Here is an 18,232-nt window from a genome sequence, read left to right as displayed (position 1 = left end):
AAGTTTTTTTCTCCAGAGGAGAAAAAAAATCAGAAGATAAATACTAATCCAAACTAATTTCCTGCAGCTTGAGCTCCTTTGAAATGTTACAATCAGTAAGAGGGCTGAATCCCCAGCAATATATTATTCCAGTTCCTTCTGTTAACAATTGGCTGGACCCCAGAAAGGATATCACTTAAAACTGTTACTATATACACACTGCTTGCAGGGCCACAGGGAGGTTCGGCACTCAGCTGCTGGGCTGTTTTCTTTGGATACTATCACTCAAAGTGCTTGAGCTTAAAAAAGGAAAAAAAAAAAACCTTTACAATCATTTTTCATAACTTCCAAGAGCAACTCAGTGTGGTTTACTTCATTTAACAAATTAAAGTCTCTGGCACACCAGCTGGCACACCCTCGGGTCATCGATTATTTTGAAGCCCATCAATTAATATTTATTGAACCACTACCTTGGGCTCCTCCACCACATCTACCCACATGGATAGCAGCATCAATGGCCAGACCTTATGAACCAGAACTCTGCCCTAAGACTTTAAAAATCTTTGGCTGCTGTCAGCATCAAACACCAGAGTCCTTGGTTAGTACCGTGGCCAAGGAAGCTGGCAGTGGCCTGTCAGTCTCTCTTCTTCCAAGCTGGAAGGCTGACTACATGGGCATGCATTTCTGGGTGCTGTCAAATGATCTAAAATGCAGAGTAATTTTGCTTCTGCTTTACTAGTGCAATGCAAAACTTCATGCAAGGGAGTTTCAGCTGTGAATGTGGCCATCAGGTGGTCTGACTGAAGACATGTCTCATGAGCAGGGCTCTCTTATCAAAGGAGTAAATCCTGGCATTTGAGGGACACTCTCATCTCCTGTGACTGACAGTAAAAAATCACCTTTAAATTTGTTTACTTTAAGCCTTCCTTTCCCAGGTTCCTCCTTTAAATGCAATGTCCTGGTAAAGCTAATCTGCTGAGCCTCTAATATAAGAGTTCCTCACCAAGTTAAAAAAAAAAAAAAAGGCTGAGACCCTGAGGTGCTCAGAGGCATTGAAAGGGGTAAGAAAGACAGGAAATAAAAAGGAAATCCGAGCTTTTATCCTCTACAGATTTGCCTCAGACTCCTTCAGTTACACTGACGGGTATAACTGCTGGAGCTGATACATGTTCTTTCTACAGGCTGAACTGGTCATGTGTCTATAGTCCATATTTTAAGTGATTGGACTATTCTAACAAGAATTTAAACTGTGTTTCAATTGTGAAGTAGTTGGCCAAATTAACTAAAGTGCCCTTCTCCTTCATACAGAAAAAAAAAAAAAAAAGAAAATAGCATAGCATTTCAATTATGAAACATATTCCCACACTGCATTGCTATTTTACTCATGCATATTTAAGTGTATTGTCACCATTAGCACAAAACATCTTTCTAACTGAAATTAACTACATCACCACACGTAATGGAAAAAAACCAGTGACTATCTTTCAGAAGGGCAAAATGAAGCTCATTACTTGGAAAAGGCCTTTTTCACAAGTATTGTGGCTCTTCACATTTTCAGATTGTACCACTTCAATCGTATTTTTGAAATTAATAAATCCACACCTGCCAATATGTGCCAATTGCAAGCAAATACTTATTTACAATCAAACAAAAAGCACTCTAATCAGGAGATTCCCAAGTTCTTCAAATATTCTAATTTAGCACAACTAAAGTTAATTAAATGTTAGCGGAATAAACAAGTTTCCCTTTTAGTCCAAGAAAATGGGAGGAACATATATTTTTTAGATTTAAATACCTGTTTATTTAAATGTGTTCTGAGCACCAACTGATAGTTCTTTAGCTACAGAAAATGAATGGCTTTTCATCAGCCATTCCTCCTGCAAGACCTCAGTCCACTTGATTACATTTTCCTAATAAAACTAATCTTACTAAACATGTTGCCATGCGAACTCATTATTTTTCTGTTGTTAAAAGCCAACTTGTGGTTTACCTTTATTCTCTCAAATACAATTAGCAAAGCCCTCCAGTGCCTGAAAGGACCTTTATATATGGACAAATTACTCCCTGGCTGACTTGAAAGAAAGGGGGTGAGGGCGAAGGAGGGGAGGGGAAAGCCTCCTTCTATCCAGATGCAGCTCAGCCTTGCAGCCTCGCTGGAAGCGGGGCGAATACGGCTTCATTTTATTTCCTCCCATTAGCTTCTCCCATTAGCTTAAAATTTTTTACGTAGGAGTATACAATTCCAATTAAATGATATTGTACAAGACAAGAGGGCAGGAAGTGCCTGGCCAAGATTTTACTGATGATCCGATAACTTTTCAAATAATATCACCTTCCATGCTGCTTCTGTGCAAAACTAGTATCAAAATCCAAGTCGGTTTTTTGTTTTTGTTTTTGTTTTTTGGAGACTGAGTCTCGCTCTTGTTGCCCGGGTTGGATTGCAATGGCGTGATCTTGGCTCACTGCAACCTCCACCTCCTGGGTTCAAGTGATTCTCCTGCCTCAGCCTCCCGAGTAGCTGGAATTACAGGCGCCCACCACCATACCCAGCTAACTTTTGTGAATTTTTAGTAGAGATGGGGTTTCACTATGTTGGCCAGGCTGGTCTTGAACTCCCAGCCTCAGGTGATCCACCCGGCTCAGCCTCCCAAAGTGCTGGGATTACAGGTGTGAACCACCGCGCCTAGCCCCAAGTTGATTTAAACAGTTTTAATGCTGACACTTCTTCCTCATTTAAGGAAATTAGAGCATTGTTTTTCAACATTTTAGACTTTCCAACATGTGATGTCTGGCTATTCTAAACAATTACTTATTAAAACCAGTCCCTTTCAAACACCTTGGCTAGATAAACCACCTGCTCCTCAACCTCTTGTTTCATATTTGAGTGTCAGAGGGAGACCTGGGAGAGAGGGAACGCCCAAACACACATCCCACCTCCCTATCAATACTGCTGTGCATTGGTTACTACTGGGGTGTTTGTTTAATTAGTTAAATTTTCACTTCTAAATGAGGAGAAAAAACAAGCTACGGGTGGCCTGCTAACCTCAAGTGGGCAAATATCCACGGTTATAAAATCACCCCCTGCTCAGAATACCTGGTATTCTGAGTAATAATCTGGTATTCTGGTAAATTTGGTAAACAGCATTTACCAAATTCTACCCCAAAAACAAGAACAGAGGTCACATTAATAAACATAAAACTGAATTTGAAAGCCAAAGTATTAAGGATGCAACATTATTTTATTTAAAATGTACTTTACATGTTCTTTATAACTAACACAACTTTAATGAAACAAAACAAAGCAAAAAAAATCCAAACTCTGAAATTCATTGGAGAAATTCTGACCCACTTTTAAAAACTAGGCTCTAATTTTACGTTTGCATAACTACACAACTGTATCTTTGCAAACACATATTGGACACAGAACATTGCAATTACTTAATTTGTGTATACAACAGTAGGTTTTGCATTGAGAAACAGTTACACACCATAGAACGGTGACAGTTTAGAGCTGAAGAAACGCTGGCCCTTTGTATTTTAAAGCTTGAGTAATGAAAATTTCCAAGAGATGTTTCTGATATAGTGTTACAAGCAGCAGAATACTTGATTGTTAAAACATTCTCCTCAGATGGGGGGTGAGAAGTGGTGACTGTGATTATTGGGGCTCCGATTTGTCAATAAGGGCTAAGTAAATTCCATACCCAGATAACAACAATGAAACTCAGTCTCTAAATTAAGACTATTAGAAAAACACTGTTTGCCTGCATGTAATAACAAAATCCTGGGAATGGGAAGGCCCCTTGTGGTGGGGGTCCGAATCTCTGGCTGCACAACAGAGGAAGCACCAGGAAGACGAGGGACCTAGCCAAGGGCTTTCTCGGCCCAAGTCCACTGTGGTTGGCCACAGTCAGGACCCTGCCCTCCCTCCTTTGGCACTAGAAGGATGCTGTCTGCAACCATGATTACTATAGGGTGGATTCATTTCAGAATCTCTAAGGTACAATGGAAGGTAACTGGGGCCCTTTCAACAAGTTTATATCCTCAAATATTTTTCACCTTTTTTCTGTCTTATTTTACAACAAAAGAGTTCTAACAGATAGAAAGGGTATAAAATTGCTACATTACACTGTGATAAACTACAAATAACCTGCCAGGACACAAATATCTCCAATTATTTTTATGTAAATATCCCTTTTTTTCACCTTAAAATTGAATCAGCCCAATTTTTTAAAATCTACGTTAAAACCTAAAAAGTCTCCTTACACTGGGAACAGGATCCCTAGATGATGTTCCTGTCCATGTACAAAACACTCAGTTTTAAACGCCGACAAAGAGCTATGTTAAAGGAAACAGCTCCAGGCATAAAGTAAAATCAGCAGTCTTCACACACCAAGATGACAAACCCGCAGACCACCAAATTGGTATGCATTATTGTTCATGTGTTTTGCTTGTCTGTAGTTGCTTTCAAAGGATCACAGAAGTCAGGTATGTCCACGAGGGTAAAAGAATGTACTGAGCTAGTAAATGAAGAAAAGCGGTCCTTAGAAGGAAACTATAACCAAATGGGAATTTCTAAAAGAGCTAGGGCATTTCGGACCAAAACATTTGTTCACTCATTCCCTCAAACACATCCTGTCTCTCTTACTCCTGCTTTGGTAAGATTATTCCCCACCCCACCTCCACCCCACAAAAAATGGCACCACCATCTTTGAACACTTGCATGGTACTGAAAGTCAACAATACAGAAGAGGCTTCAGGTAAATCACAGCCATATAAACACAGATTCCTTCTAAAATCCCCACCAAAATGAAATAAATAAATGTTTTAAGGCATAAACCCACAAGTCTAAAGAGTACAGAAAGGAAATAGCAGATAAGAAATATCAACAAGCTGGGCACAGTGGCTCATGCCTGTAATGCCAGCACTTTGGGAGGCTGAGGTGGGTGGATCACCTGAGGTTGGGAGTTCGAGACAAGCCTGACCAACATGGTGAAACCCTGTCTCTACTAAAAATACAAAAATTAGTCATGCGTGCTAGACGGCGCCCATAGTCCCAGCTACACGGGAGGCTGAAGCAGGAGAATTGCTGAACCTGGGAGGCAGAGGTTGCAGTGAGCTGAGATCGCGCCACTGCACTCCAGCCTGGGTGACAGAGCAAGACTCTATCTCAAAAAAAAAGAAAAGAAAAGAAATATCAACAAAATGCTGGAAGTTGGGAAAAGTAACTGACTCAATAGAATTGACAAAATATAACCAAAGTGTACGCAGGAGGGTGGCAGGGAACTCCAACAAGAAGCAAAGCCATTCCAGTTCAGAGGCTCTAGAACTGGAGCCACTGCTACCTCTGGAGGTGGGGGATGCAGTGGCACTGAAAATAGCAAGACTAGTTGAAAGTCTGTATAGGAGCTCTCATAATTATTTTTATGTAAATATCCCATTTTTCAACCTTAAATTGAGTCAGATCTCCTCCCTAACCTTATACAGAGAAGAAAGTGCCCCATCCCATTTAGGCAAAAGGCTTTAGTTTTATTGTCTGAAGATGTTGAAGCAAAGAAGATCTGAACAGGAAGGTACCAGGCACAACTGAAGACTGGGTGAAGCATAAAACTGAAAATTGGGTTTAAGTAATAAGTCTGCTGTCCTAAAGGTAAGACTCTCACTCCCTGAGCCCCCAGAATATAGGGCAGCCTTATGACCCTCAAGAAGGAATTTGGAGGAGAATTTTGTAGTAAAACTGACCAACCTAAGATAAGAAACTAACTTCCAGATATTCATATTTGGGATAATCCTTTGAATAACAAGCTTGATACATTATTATAACAAGTTCCACTCATACACATAGAGCTTTCCAGGAAAGCTCCATAGTGGCTCACCCTTAAATATAAACAGACAGCTAAGGATTACCAAAAGTTTGAGAAAAGTTTATAAGAGAAAGAGATCAAAATTAATAGAAAAAAATGAACTTGAAAGGCATACACTATGCAGAAAGTAAAAAAAAATTTTCAAAAAACTTATCTCTTTTTTTTCTTCTGATTTAGTTCTCAGAGGAAAAAACCTTATCTCAACAAATGTAATATACCTGCAATTGTAAGAAGCACCTTTTTTTCTAAGTTGCCCTTAGAAAGAAAAAATTCTACTTATTAAATTATGACAGTCCACCAATTATAAAATGAATCTCAACTTTGGATAAGTTAAAATATTTTTTAAATTGTATTCTACAACTGATGAAAGCATGCACTCAGAAAGATAAACTATTGTATACAGGAAACAAGTCAAGGTGCTATCTTTTAAAAGGAGGGGGCGCAGAAAACAAGAGAGAGCTCTTGAAAATTAAAAATATGATAGCAAAAATTAAAAATTCAATAAATAAGCTGGAAGGTAAAGGTGAGTCAATTTCTCAGAAAGTAAAAGAAAAAAGAAGAGTTGGAAAATAGGAGAGAAAATTAGAGAATCAACTGAGAAGAGCCAACATCCCATTTTAAAGTTCCAGAAAAGGCAAGCAAAAAGTGCTCATAACAGGGATGTAAAAACGTTCATATTATTGTGAAATTTCAGAATACCAGTGAATCTAGTTGTCTGCCTATTTCATTCCCCGCCAATTCATTCCCCTCCCTTCATCTGCTTTGCTGTGCCCTATATCATATGAAAATAACTCCTCCAGGTCCCTTTCCCTGTCAGCTGACATCTAGTTGGTTCAGCCAAGAAGAAGTCCTACCAGAAAGAAGAAAAAAGCCAGGATATTTCTCCCACTTTCTCTTTGCCTTGGGCAGCATCTTTAGAAGAAGCTGCATTTACTCTATCCTTTTATCTCCCAATGGCAACCCTAACTTTGGAGTCTTGGGAGAACTATCTCTTCCGTGGTCCTTCCAGCTCTACAGGTGGTAATAGCTTTCTGCTGTTGCTAATCTCTGGCTTGCCTTATTCCGCCATTTGGTATCTCAGCTCTTTCTACACCTTAAAGGTAATTCCTCGTATTAAATCCTTGTTGAATCACCTGGCATAGGCTCTATTTTCCTGACTAGGTCCTTACTGATACAATCAACAAGAAAGAGAAAATACTAAAAGCTTTTAGAGCTGGAGAAAAAGAAAGCATGAAAAAGATAAATAATCAGAATGGTAACACTAACAGCCACAAAACAGTAGAGTAACAGCATCAAAATTTTGAGGGAAATTAATATTCAAAGAAAATTTTATACCCAGCTAAACTGTCAATTAAATGTAAGACTAAAACAAAATGTTTTCTGATACTCAAAGTCTCAAAAGATTTTCCTTCCAGGCATGATGGCTCATACCTGTAATCCCAGAACTTTGGGAGGCCAAAGTGGGAGGATTACTTGAGCCCAGGAATTCGAGACCAGTTCAGGCAACATGATGAAACCCTGTCTCTACTAAAAATACTAAAAATGTAGCCTATAGTCCTAGCTACACAGAAGGTTGAGGTGTGAGGATCTATTAAGTGCCAGAGGTGGAGGTTGCAGTGAGCTGAGATGACACCACTGCACTCCAGCCTGGGTGACAGAGTGAGACCCCATCTCAAAAAAAAAAAAAAAGATTTTTGATGCATGCCTCCTTTCTTCTTCAAAACTGAGGGGAAATTTAAGAAAGAAGGAGATATGATACCCAAGAAAAGAGATATAATATAGGAGAGAACTGTAGGACATTTCCAGGTAGTATTGGAGAAATAAATTATTCTAGATTAGAGCAGGACGATAAAGGATTTAAAAAATTGACATTATCTAAAATGTTTGGCTGAGAGAGTGAAAATGAAAGAGTAAGAACTACACAGACACAGAAGCAAATAAAAAACTAAGGCAATTAGTAAGGTCAGAGAAAACAAAAAGCTGTACTGGAAAGGGTATGTAATTATAGAATACTATATGGTTCTACTATAAGTATTTATATGGTCATAATAACAAAAGTTCTGAATTTTTTTTAGCTTTTCTTCACATTTTATTTTATGAATGTATTTTTAACCAGAAACTATGTTATAAAATATTGGGAAGGTAGAAGGAAAAGGAAGAACTGGCAGAGAAAGAGTACATAAAAGAGCTAGCTAAATCTTTTTCCACTTTAGGAAGTCAAGAGATAATATCAAAATTTTTACTATCAAAAACAGCAATATAAATAATCAATTTTAGAAATATGGAGAGAAACAGCAGAAAAGCAGATAAAACATTAGTGATGACTGTCTCTAGGGAAATGGGAGTTAGAAGTAGAGAAGGGCAGAAAAGAAGATTCATGTTTATCTATAACTCTTTAGTACTATGAATGTGTTTTTAATTCATTGTGGGCTTTTCTTCAATTCATTATATTGGGCCCTTTCAATCTACAAAGTTGTGTATTATTTTGACTTAAACAACAACAATATGAGGGAAGGAGTGTGAACTTCACCCAAAGACAGAACCAACTTTTAAAGGGCCAGGCAGCGAATGGGTCTCAAAAGTGCCAAACACAATCAGGAGAGTGGGTCAAGCCAAAAGTGGAATTTACAGGCCAGAAAAGCCAAATAAGCTGACTGAGAGGAAAATGTGTCTCCAACACTGACTCAGTCTAACATGGGAAATAGTAGCAGGGACAAATTTAAGTCTACTCTTAAAAGCATAATGCAAAAACACTGGGAATTGAAAAGACTGAACTGTCTCCCTGGTACAGAATGAATGAATGAGTATGTCTCTCGTCTCAGAAATAAAACTAATGGCTTTTATCATGTAAGATAAGGTAGCAGTTCAGCATTTAGGTCTTTCTTTAGTTTCTTCCAAGGAGTGATTTTTCAGTGCAACCTGACATACACAATGTTGTAGTACCCTAGCCATGTGAATAAACACAGCTGAAGACAGTAACTGGGTGAATGGAAAATTGACAAGCCATGGTCTAGTTCAATGATTTTCTACTTTTTGCTACATTGACCCCCATTAAGAATCAGATGATGGGTGCTGACTCTTCTCTCCAAAAGTATACACATGTGCACTTACACACAACATTTTGTACATAATTATAAAGAATTAACACACCCTAAGTCAAGAAACCCTCATCCACCTAACGAGCTCATGAAAACATGAATGAATTTGAAAGGTATCTCTTACTAAAGAGCAAAATGAACTCAGTGTTTAATTTTGATTCTCTAGAAACATGGATATTTTCACATATGTGCCACATTCGATCTGCTACAAAATAAACTGTCCAGACTCCTGTGATTATCACCAGCGTGTCAGAGTGCTTTACAGTAAGGTATATGTTGTTTTTTTGTGCATGCTGGCATAGGAATGCAGCTCTCATGGGCCCCCAGAGCTCACAGCCATGGATATTTATGTACATGCTCAAGTATTTTTAGGGGGTGAGGATCCCACCCCAGATGGGATCACTCATTTTCCAGGATCAGGCTCACATTCATACTTCTGGAGCACTCAGTAAACAGCATCTGATGATCAAAGGAATGATGGTTTACACTTCAGAAAAAAAACAGGAAAACTAGGTCACTGAGGATGAAGAGGAGATGAAGTCCTAGCCAGACTTTGCCAAGTGTCTGAAAGAGGAGAGAGAAACCAGTAAATTACATGTGTGTATTTGGGCAGGTGGGGTGCAGGGAAAGGAAGGAAATTCTTCAGCCTGTGTTGCTGCCAGGCTCACTTGCAGAGCCTGAGACACATGATCTTCAGGTCATGGGTTTGCCCCCTTATGGGGTACATTGTTGTTAAAAGGGTCAGACTGATGTAGTGGAAAAAGAAAGTCACTGACCCAGGCAGGAGTCAAGGGATGCAACTAATCTTGGCTTGGCCACCACACAGTGCATTCTAAAACCAAATACCAGTGCTCTGGAATTGGAACTGTTCGTGGGCAGAGGCCAACCACCACCATTAAGACGCCCTTGAGTGAGGGCCACTGCACGTATGGGCAACCCAATAGAAACCACCAGAGAAGGCCAGGCAGGTACTTGGCAAAAACTTGTCTGAGTCATACTTAGAGCCCCACTGACACTTGAGAACCTCTGCAGTGGGCTTTACTTCTCACTTAAGATTTCAGGTGACCTCCAGATGGTCCTCAGAACCCCCACTGCGAAACCCCATTACTATCCCCACACTATCTCCCATGGCATAAGAGAAACTGAATACTTGGCTTTGTGTACCCAATAAGGTCTAAGCATAGGACTCCACCACCAGCCAACATCACTGTACTGACTGCAATATGCTAGTTACATTTGGAAAGCCCACCCCACCTTTCTCAGCCTCAGTTTCCGCCACTGTAGAGGAAGTGGGTTTGATTTTATGTCCTTTCTATTCAATAATAACAAAAATAATAACCATAATAACAATAATAATAGGTACTTTGGCCACTTCCTATGTGCCAGGTACACAGTAAGAGAATGCAAGCTTGGGCAGAAATAAGAGTAGTTCTTGCTTTCGAAGAGTTTACAGTAGAAGAGACAAAGGGTAATCAGAAAATCCCATACATCAGTGTGTAATTACAACCCAAGGGGTGTGCTGTGATGGAAAGGAACCGAGCACCATGACATGGTCTGGGGTGTCAGGAAAGACTGTACTGAGGAAGTGGTGTTTGAGTTACAATCTGAAGGATGAGTAAGAGTACTGCGTGCAGTAGGCACACAAGAGTGTCATATAGATCAGCCTGGAATACAAGAAACAAAAGTAAGAGAAATGATAGCTACCATCCGATGAATGCTTACCACGTATTCGTCACGGTTAGTATTCATCATTGGCAAGCACCAATGAATGCTTACCATCCAATGAATGCCTGGCATTGTGGTGAATATTATATTATTTTTATACAATTATTGAGTTATTTGAACAACTTAGTCAGTTAAAAATTATGCTTCCCATTTGATAGCCAGTAAACAAACGAACTACGTCTCAGAAAGGTGCCCAAGTTAAGAATTGTAAGAGGCAGCCAGGTCTATCAAATCCCAAGCCTGCATATTTAACCACTGGGCTGCACTGCCTCCAGTGGTGGCCACTGGGCCTCATTAAAACATGATGCAGGCCAGGCGAGAGGGCTCACGCCTGTAATCCCAGCACTTTGGGAGGCTGAGGCGGGCAGATCACAAGGTCAAGAGATCAAGACCATATAGACCACCATAGTGAAACCCCATCTCTACTAAAAATACAAAAGTAGCCGGGTGTGGTGGCATGTGCCTGCAATCTCAGCTACTTGGGAGGCTGAGGCAGGAGAATCGCTTGAACCCAGAAGGCAAGGGTTGCAGTGAGCCGGGATTGTGCCCCTGCATTCCAGCCTGGTGATAGAGTGAGATTCTGTCTCAAAAAAAAAAAAAAAAATGCATCAGAATGGAATAGATTTCCCCTTGGTTCACTAGTAAAAGGACAAATGCTTTTTTAAAAATATTATATTACCCATAGGAATAGTGGGGACACTATCATAAGATACATGTACTGATGACTAGACAAGTGTAATATATGCAACACTTACAGCCCCAGTGATAGACTAGCCCTAAACAACCGTATTTTCTGTCACACCACTTACATGTACCACCCAAGCTGAGGGAAACTAGAGTAAACACTGGACTCAGGGAAGCTAATTTACAGGCTGCTAATAGCATTTGAGACATCCCGGCCTGAAAATCTCCAGCTAGGCAGGCATGTGTAGGTTCAACCATAAGTATATTCCCCAAAATGTGAACTGGGAAATAGAACAACTCAGTCTTGAGGTTGAGATGGTCCTAGGTTATTCTAGGAGTGCATAAATGGTTACAATCAGAAACATCTACTAATGCAACTCACATCGCAACTTTATAACAGAATAAAGAAACACTGAGTATCACAATATGAGTAAGAATATACATTTGATAAAATTCATACACTCAAATATACACAGAATAAAATTGCATAGAACTTAATACATACACACACACACACACACACACACAAAGAGTATAGGTAAAACTGGGAAATCTGAGCATAATTGCATTGTATCCGTGTCAATATCCTAGTTGTGATCTTATAATTTTCCAAAGTGTTACCATTGCAGGAAACTGGGAAATGTATACAAGGAATCTCTCTGTACTGCATCTTAAAACTGCATGTAAATGTGCAATTATCTCTACTAAAAAGTCAATTAAAAAGAGAGAGGGCAAGAGATGGATAGAGGAGAGAAGAGATCAATTTTACCAAAACAAAATGGCATTAATCCATCAAAATTTGGTAAGTTAAAAATATGGAACATTAATTTTACTAAAACCGTCATTGCTACTCTATTCTCCCAATGCTTTAGTATAGTCTGTAAATATTTTAAAGTTTCAAAGTTTTCATTTTCAGAAGACCATAACCTTTTTAAGGATGCTGAAAACATGGTAATATGATGAATGCAATACTAACATATATGAAATAGAGTCAGTGGTATCATATGGCATGTAACACCTAAAGTAAAAAACCTATGTCCAAAGATTTTCCTTAACCTACATTATACAAACCTTGATGCTTGATGTGCTATTTTTGTTTCAGTTATCGTATTACAAGGAATCATTTGGCCAAAGAAAAAAACTTCACTAACAAGAGAGAAAAGGGAATTGCCAGTCTAATAAAGAGTGTCCCCCAAACTCCACAGCAAACATCATGCTTAAGTGGTGATGTGAACAGATATGAATTCTGTCATATACTCTTTACATTAAAGTTAAGATGCCCACTATCACTGCTTATATTTAACATGTATTGGGATCCCACCCAAGGCCATTTGAAGTTTTAATTTAATTAATTATATTTAATTTTAATTCAATATACTTAATACTTGAATTAAGTATACACATTCTTAATTATACTTTTAAAAAGTTACTTTATTTACTTATCTTTTTAGAGGTGAGGTCTTGATATGTTACCCAGTCTGGGCTCAAACTCCTGGACTCAAGTGATCCTCCCACCTCAGCTTCCCAAGACCTGGGAATACAGGCATGTACCACTGTGCCCAGCTTCTTAAGTACACTTTCAATTAAACATACTTAAAAGTAGAAGAATTTAAAAGAAACAAAACTGCCACTATTCCTAGATTATGTGATTCTTTGGAAATGCATGGTTAATTTTAGAACAAATGAGAGTCCACCAAAGTCACTGAATTCGAGATGGATAGCAGAGAATGAAGAGCTCACGATGGGTGTCATCAACTGGAGTTCTAAGAAAGCAGATGAGACAACTCATTAGCACAAGTAAGAGAAGCAAAAAGACTGAGTCTAGACCCCAGACTCCTACAGGCTCTCCCACCACATTAGATCAAGCACTAGCATCTGGGAACCCAGCCACACCAGGTGCTGGCTCTTTGGCTCCCATAGTTCCTTCCCATGATACTCACCAGGACCACCTGTCTAACCTAACTTGATAAACCTCTGCAGCTGGTGTTTACAAGAGCCCAACTCAGCCAGGCGTGGTGGTGTGCACCTGTAATCCCACCTACTCCAGAGTCTAAGGCAGGAGGATCACTTGAGCCCACGAACTGGCTAGAGCAACACAGGGAGGCCTCATCTCAAAAAAAAAAAAAAAAAAAAAAAAAGGCCCACTAAAACCTACATACATACAAAAGATGGACACGTCTTCAGAACTAAAATAAGTTATTATAGTTAGCTCCAACTTCTACTTAAAATTCTAATTTTTATTTATTTATGAAGTCAGTTTTAACAGTCCCACTATCAGAGGGAAGCAGTATGGTAATCTAGGGCTGCAAACAATCTCTACAGTGCTCTTATTAGGTTTGGAATGTTCTATAAAGCTTTGTAGTAGGTATACGTTTCCAGTGAGATTTTGCTTAGACTACCATTAAAATAAGATGTAATATTATGAACACAGAATAACAGATAACCAAGAAGAATTACCCAGTAGTGGGATGCCAACTTTTTCTCTGAGACAAGGTCTTACTCTGCCACTCAGGCTGGAGCACAGTGGTGCGATCACGGTTCACTGCAGCAGCCTCGACCTCCCTGGGTTCAGGTGATCCTCCTACCTCAGCTTCCCAAGTAGCTGGGACTACAAGTGCATGCCACCATGCCTGGCTGATTTTTGTATTTTTTGTAGAGATGAGGTTTCACCATGTTGCCCAAGCTGGTGTTCAACACCTGAGCTCAAACAATCGCCGGCCTCAGGCTCCCAAAGTGCTGGGAGGACAGACGTCAGCCACTGCTCCTGGCTGGGATGCCAACTTTTGCCCAATGAGAGGAAACCAGACAACATGGCACCATTGTTGAGTTTTTAAACCATAAAATTAATATGAACCTAATAAAGTAAAATAATATACAGTGGCATATGTAAAAGAGTTTGATGTTTTCAATAACGACCCAGCCTACATGTGGCAGCACTACTGAAGGAAGTTCAGTACCTTTTGTGTTCTTTCTTGTTTCTGAGACAAAGGATTTGGATGATGACAGCACTACCATATGTTTCCTTAAACGTAGGCTCTGTTGCAGAAACCCTACTTCTTTCATAATTCAGAACACGCTGTCCAATATGGTAGCCACTAGTCATGTGTGGCTATGTCATGTGGAGCTTGAACAAGGGCTTCGCACGCTATAAGTGTAAAATCACACTGGATTTCCAAGACGTAGTACAAGAAATACACTAAAATCTCATTAAAATTTTTTAATTGATTAAATGTTGAAATATTGTGTTTATATTGTGTTAATTGGAATATATTATTAAAATTAATTTCACCTGTTTTTTTTTTCACTTTTTCAAATGTGTCAACTAGAAAATTTAAAATTATATATGTGGCTCACTTTTTTGGCTCACGTTGTATAACTACCAGACAGCACTGATTTAAAAAGTCAAAAGATATTTTAAATGATGTGAGTATAGTATATGCAACATTTAAAACATTAATAAATATGTTTATAAGACACTTTGTATGCCATTTGATAACAAATTCCTATAAAGACAGGTATAATCTTGAAACAGTGGTACAAAAGAGGTACCATTTATTTCGTTCTAACTTTCTGACAGGGATAGTGCTAAATGCTTCAGGTAAATAATCCTAAATCCTCCAGCAGGAAAAAGTAATTTGAATCGGGGAAACGGAGCAATTTTTCCAAGCCACACAGCTCAGAAGTGCTAGATCTAGACTCTGAAGGCAGCTCTGAGGCCAATGCCAGTACTCTGTGGTACTTCAAGTAGAGAAACTAGGAGAAACCCTGTTTGGAAGTGGCCATCTCTTATGAAGTTGATCATTATCCAATTTGAGCAGGGACTATCCAGGCCGTATGCCTATCATTAAGAATGTGCTCCTAATTAGCTGGCATGATGGTGTACACCTGTGGTCCCAGCTACTCAGGAGGCTGAACAGGGAGGATCGCATTAGCCCAGGAGTTTGAGGCTGCAGTGAGCCATGATCGCGCCACTGCACTCCAGCCTGGGAGACAGAGCGAATTGTTGACTCAAAACAAAAGAAGAGGAGGAAGAAGGTGCTCCTTTTCAGTTTTGGATGCTGTAGAGTGATTCGTTTTGAAGACCAGCACACCTACTCAACTAGTCCAAGGTGCCCACCTTTCATCCTGCTCTAAGAAAGGATTTACAGGAGTGGCGTGTTGGCCATGCAGCAAAGCATGTCAGAGGCAGTCAAAACAATGATGCCAAATGAGGTGTGGTCAGCTGCCTGCGGTGCCAGCTCTTAGATGAGTCCCTCTGCTTAATCCTCAGTCTGAACTAAGGTTCTGACTCTTGTCCACTCCTGAAATGCACTAGTAACAACAGCACTAATGGAATGTGAAGTCCTGCAATATGTGAGCAGGAAGCAACTTCCAGCAGAAAGAGGTGACACCACCATCCACAAGCAGACTAGCCAGAACGCTAAGGCAGGCTGCCAAAAGAAAGTGTCTCCTAAAACCCCAAATACCCAATGCCACCAAGCTTTGGAAAAATGAGGCATGCAAACCTTTGGCACTCCTTCATCCTTCTTCTCCCCCAAAACCCTCTTAGTCAAATACGTGATGGAAGTCTACAGACATTCTACTCAGCACCACCACAAGTGCCCACGAAATAGCAATGGTCCTTCCTGCAGCAGCTGAAAAAGTGTAAGTGAAGGGTACAGATGATAGTGAGTATATTTGGGAGGGAAGGAGGAAAACCACTCAGAAAGAAAACACACACACACACACACACACACACACACAGAAGGCAACAGTGAAATTCAGACCTGAACCTAGGAGTTTTTGAATGGCTCAGAACGGGACACTCTGTCATCTCTGATTTAATTAGAAGACTGTTTTCAGGATGCTGAAGGCCTAGGTTCATAATCAGGCACTTACGTAATCCTCCATATTGAGACCTTGTTTCTCAACAGAACTTTTCACCTCCATGGAAAACTTCTCAAACTCGGGTTTCACTGTCCTCAGTAGAGTGACTGTCTGGAGGGACGAGTATGCTTGCTTAGCTTCGAAGTCGTGTTTGTCTCCTCTCTTCCACGAGCCATCTCCTATGAAAGAAATAAAAATATTTGCAATTCCAAGCCAGCCACCAAAAAGAGGCCATTCTGCCTTTACAACTGCGATGTGCCCCCCGCATGTTACTTTTGGCAACCAGGAAGAGAAGTATTGTCATAGCTCTGCCCTTAGGTATGATGTGATGTCAAGACCATTAAAGGAGAAGAAGGCCCTTTGCACATGTGTTCCTTTGAAACGTGAGCAAGAAAGAAGAGTACTGTTGAGGTAATTGCCTTGTAATAACCATGTAACTGCAATTTTCAGCTCTACCCCACCCCCAAAATTGCAGCACTATAAAAGAAAGAATTCAGTTTTTATTCCTTGCCATTCACACTTCTTTTTTAATACCTACGATCAAATGTGCAGGTGAATCAAGTGGCTAGTGTGGCATAATAAACCTGATGTTATGTGTGGGTGGGACGGCAGGTCACAGCGACGCACGACAATGGATATGCACAACTATTAGACAGTTAGTGATGTTACTCATAAGTGGGAGTTGAACAATGAGAACACATGGACACAGGGAGGGGAACATCACACTCCAGGGCCTGTCAGGAGGTGGGGGGCTGGGGGAGGGATAGCATTAGGAGAAATACCTAATGTAGATGACGGGTTGATGTGTGCAGCAAACCACCATGGCACGTGTATACCGATGTAACAAACCTGCATGTTCTGTACATATATCCCAGAACTTAAAGTATAATTTTAAAAAAAGAAAGTTAGTGCTGTTAAAAAAGTTTGAGATTATTGATATTTCTTGAATCTTTTCAGGGTGAACAGTAGCTTAGGTGAATTCAAAGATTCGTGTCTCTCTAGTGCTAGCAACATCATAGAAATTATTTATTAGACGATGTCCATTAGTGCATTAGTGGTAATGAGATAAAAATTGCTAACATTTCTTAAGTACATATATAATAATTGCTAACATTTATTAAGTATATATATAATAATAATAATTAACATTGCTAACATTTATTAAGCACATATGTAATAATAATAAAATAAATAATAAAATAATAATAATAAAAGCTCTATTTGTTGAGCACTTTATATGCATAAAAATAATTCCTCCTCACAAGACCCCGCGATATGGGGACTATGATCCTCTCTATTTTACAGATAAGGAAACTGATGCGGTGAGAAGCTGGGTATCCCAGTCTTTCACAGGTCTCTCTTTTACAAAAGCAAAAAATTACGTGAGTAAGAATAATTACTTTTCTCTTCGTTATTTTATTTTCCAGAAAACATGTGGCTTACAGGGCCCCAAAAGACAAGGTGGACCTCTAACTTTTGACAATAAGCTATTTTTCTATGAACTATTACTATGATTCCTGGTGATCTCTGAAAATACAAGGAACTCCACCTGCCGGAGTCCAGCGCCAGCCCCCTCATCCTTGGCAGAGGCCTCGAACCCAACAGCTAAGCCGTGAGAATGTCTCTGGGATATACGGCCAGGACTTTGTGGCACTCACTCTACTCTTTCTGAAGAAGTTTAGCAAAGATTTGGGGGCTTTGGAATTTCTATGACAGTGTGAATCAGACAAACATGTATGAACTATACAAGGTCCTGAGACTGGCAGGGTGAGCATTGTAAATACAGTCTCCACCACATTCAATGAGAGGCTGAGGGTGTGACACATAAACAACTGAAGTTATTACAGGTAGGACCACAGCTTACTACGGGGGGGTACAAGAAACAACACAGAGCAGAGAAGAAGAGGCAATGAGCTCTAACCTGGGGGAAGGCTGCATGTGAGGAAGCGGCATTAGAAAGGTCCTAACTGTGTGAACAGGATTTTAATAGGAGGGGAGGAGGGTGGAAGGCATGCTTGG

At 39.8% G+C, this 18,232-nt stretch overlaps 1 protein-coding gene across 6 annotated transcripts in view; it reads right to left on the bottom strand.

Annotated features, from left to right (window-relative positions):
• Window positions 1-18,232, bottom strand: part of NPR3 (natriuretic peptide receptor 3) — a 92,813-nt gene that overhangs the window by 48,408 nt on the left and 26,173 nt on the right. For all 6 annotated transcript variants that reach the window (XM_045393579.3, XM_005556658.5, XM_065546140.2 and 3 more), the window contains exon 3: window positions 16,226-16,392. In XM_045393579.3, coding sequence (XP_045249514.1) covers window positions 16,226-16,392 — 167 coding nt within the window. The remainder of the gene's footprint in view (window positions 1-16,225; window positions 16,393-18,232) is intronic.

This window comes from Macaca fascicularis, chromosome 6 (genome assembly GCF_037993035.2).
Source record: "Macaca fascicularis isolate 582-1 chromosome 6, T2T-MFA8v1.1".
Lineage (NCBI taxonomy): Eukaryota > Metazoa > Chordata > Mammalia > Primates > Cercopithecidae > Macaca > Macaca fascicularis.
Note: the sequence above shows the minus strand (reverse complement) of the source record. Positions and strands in the feature narration are given on the sequence as shown.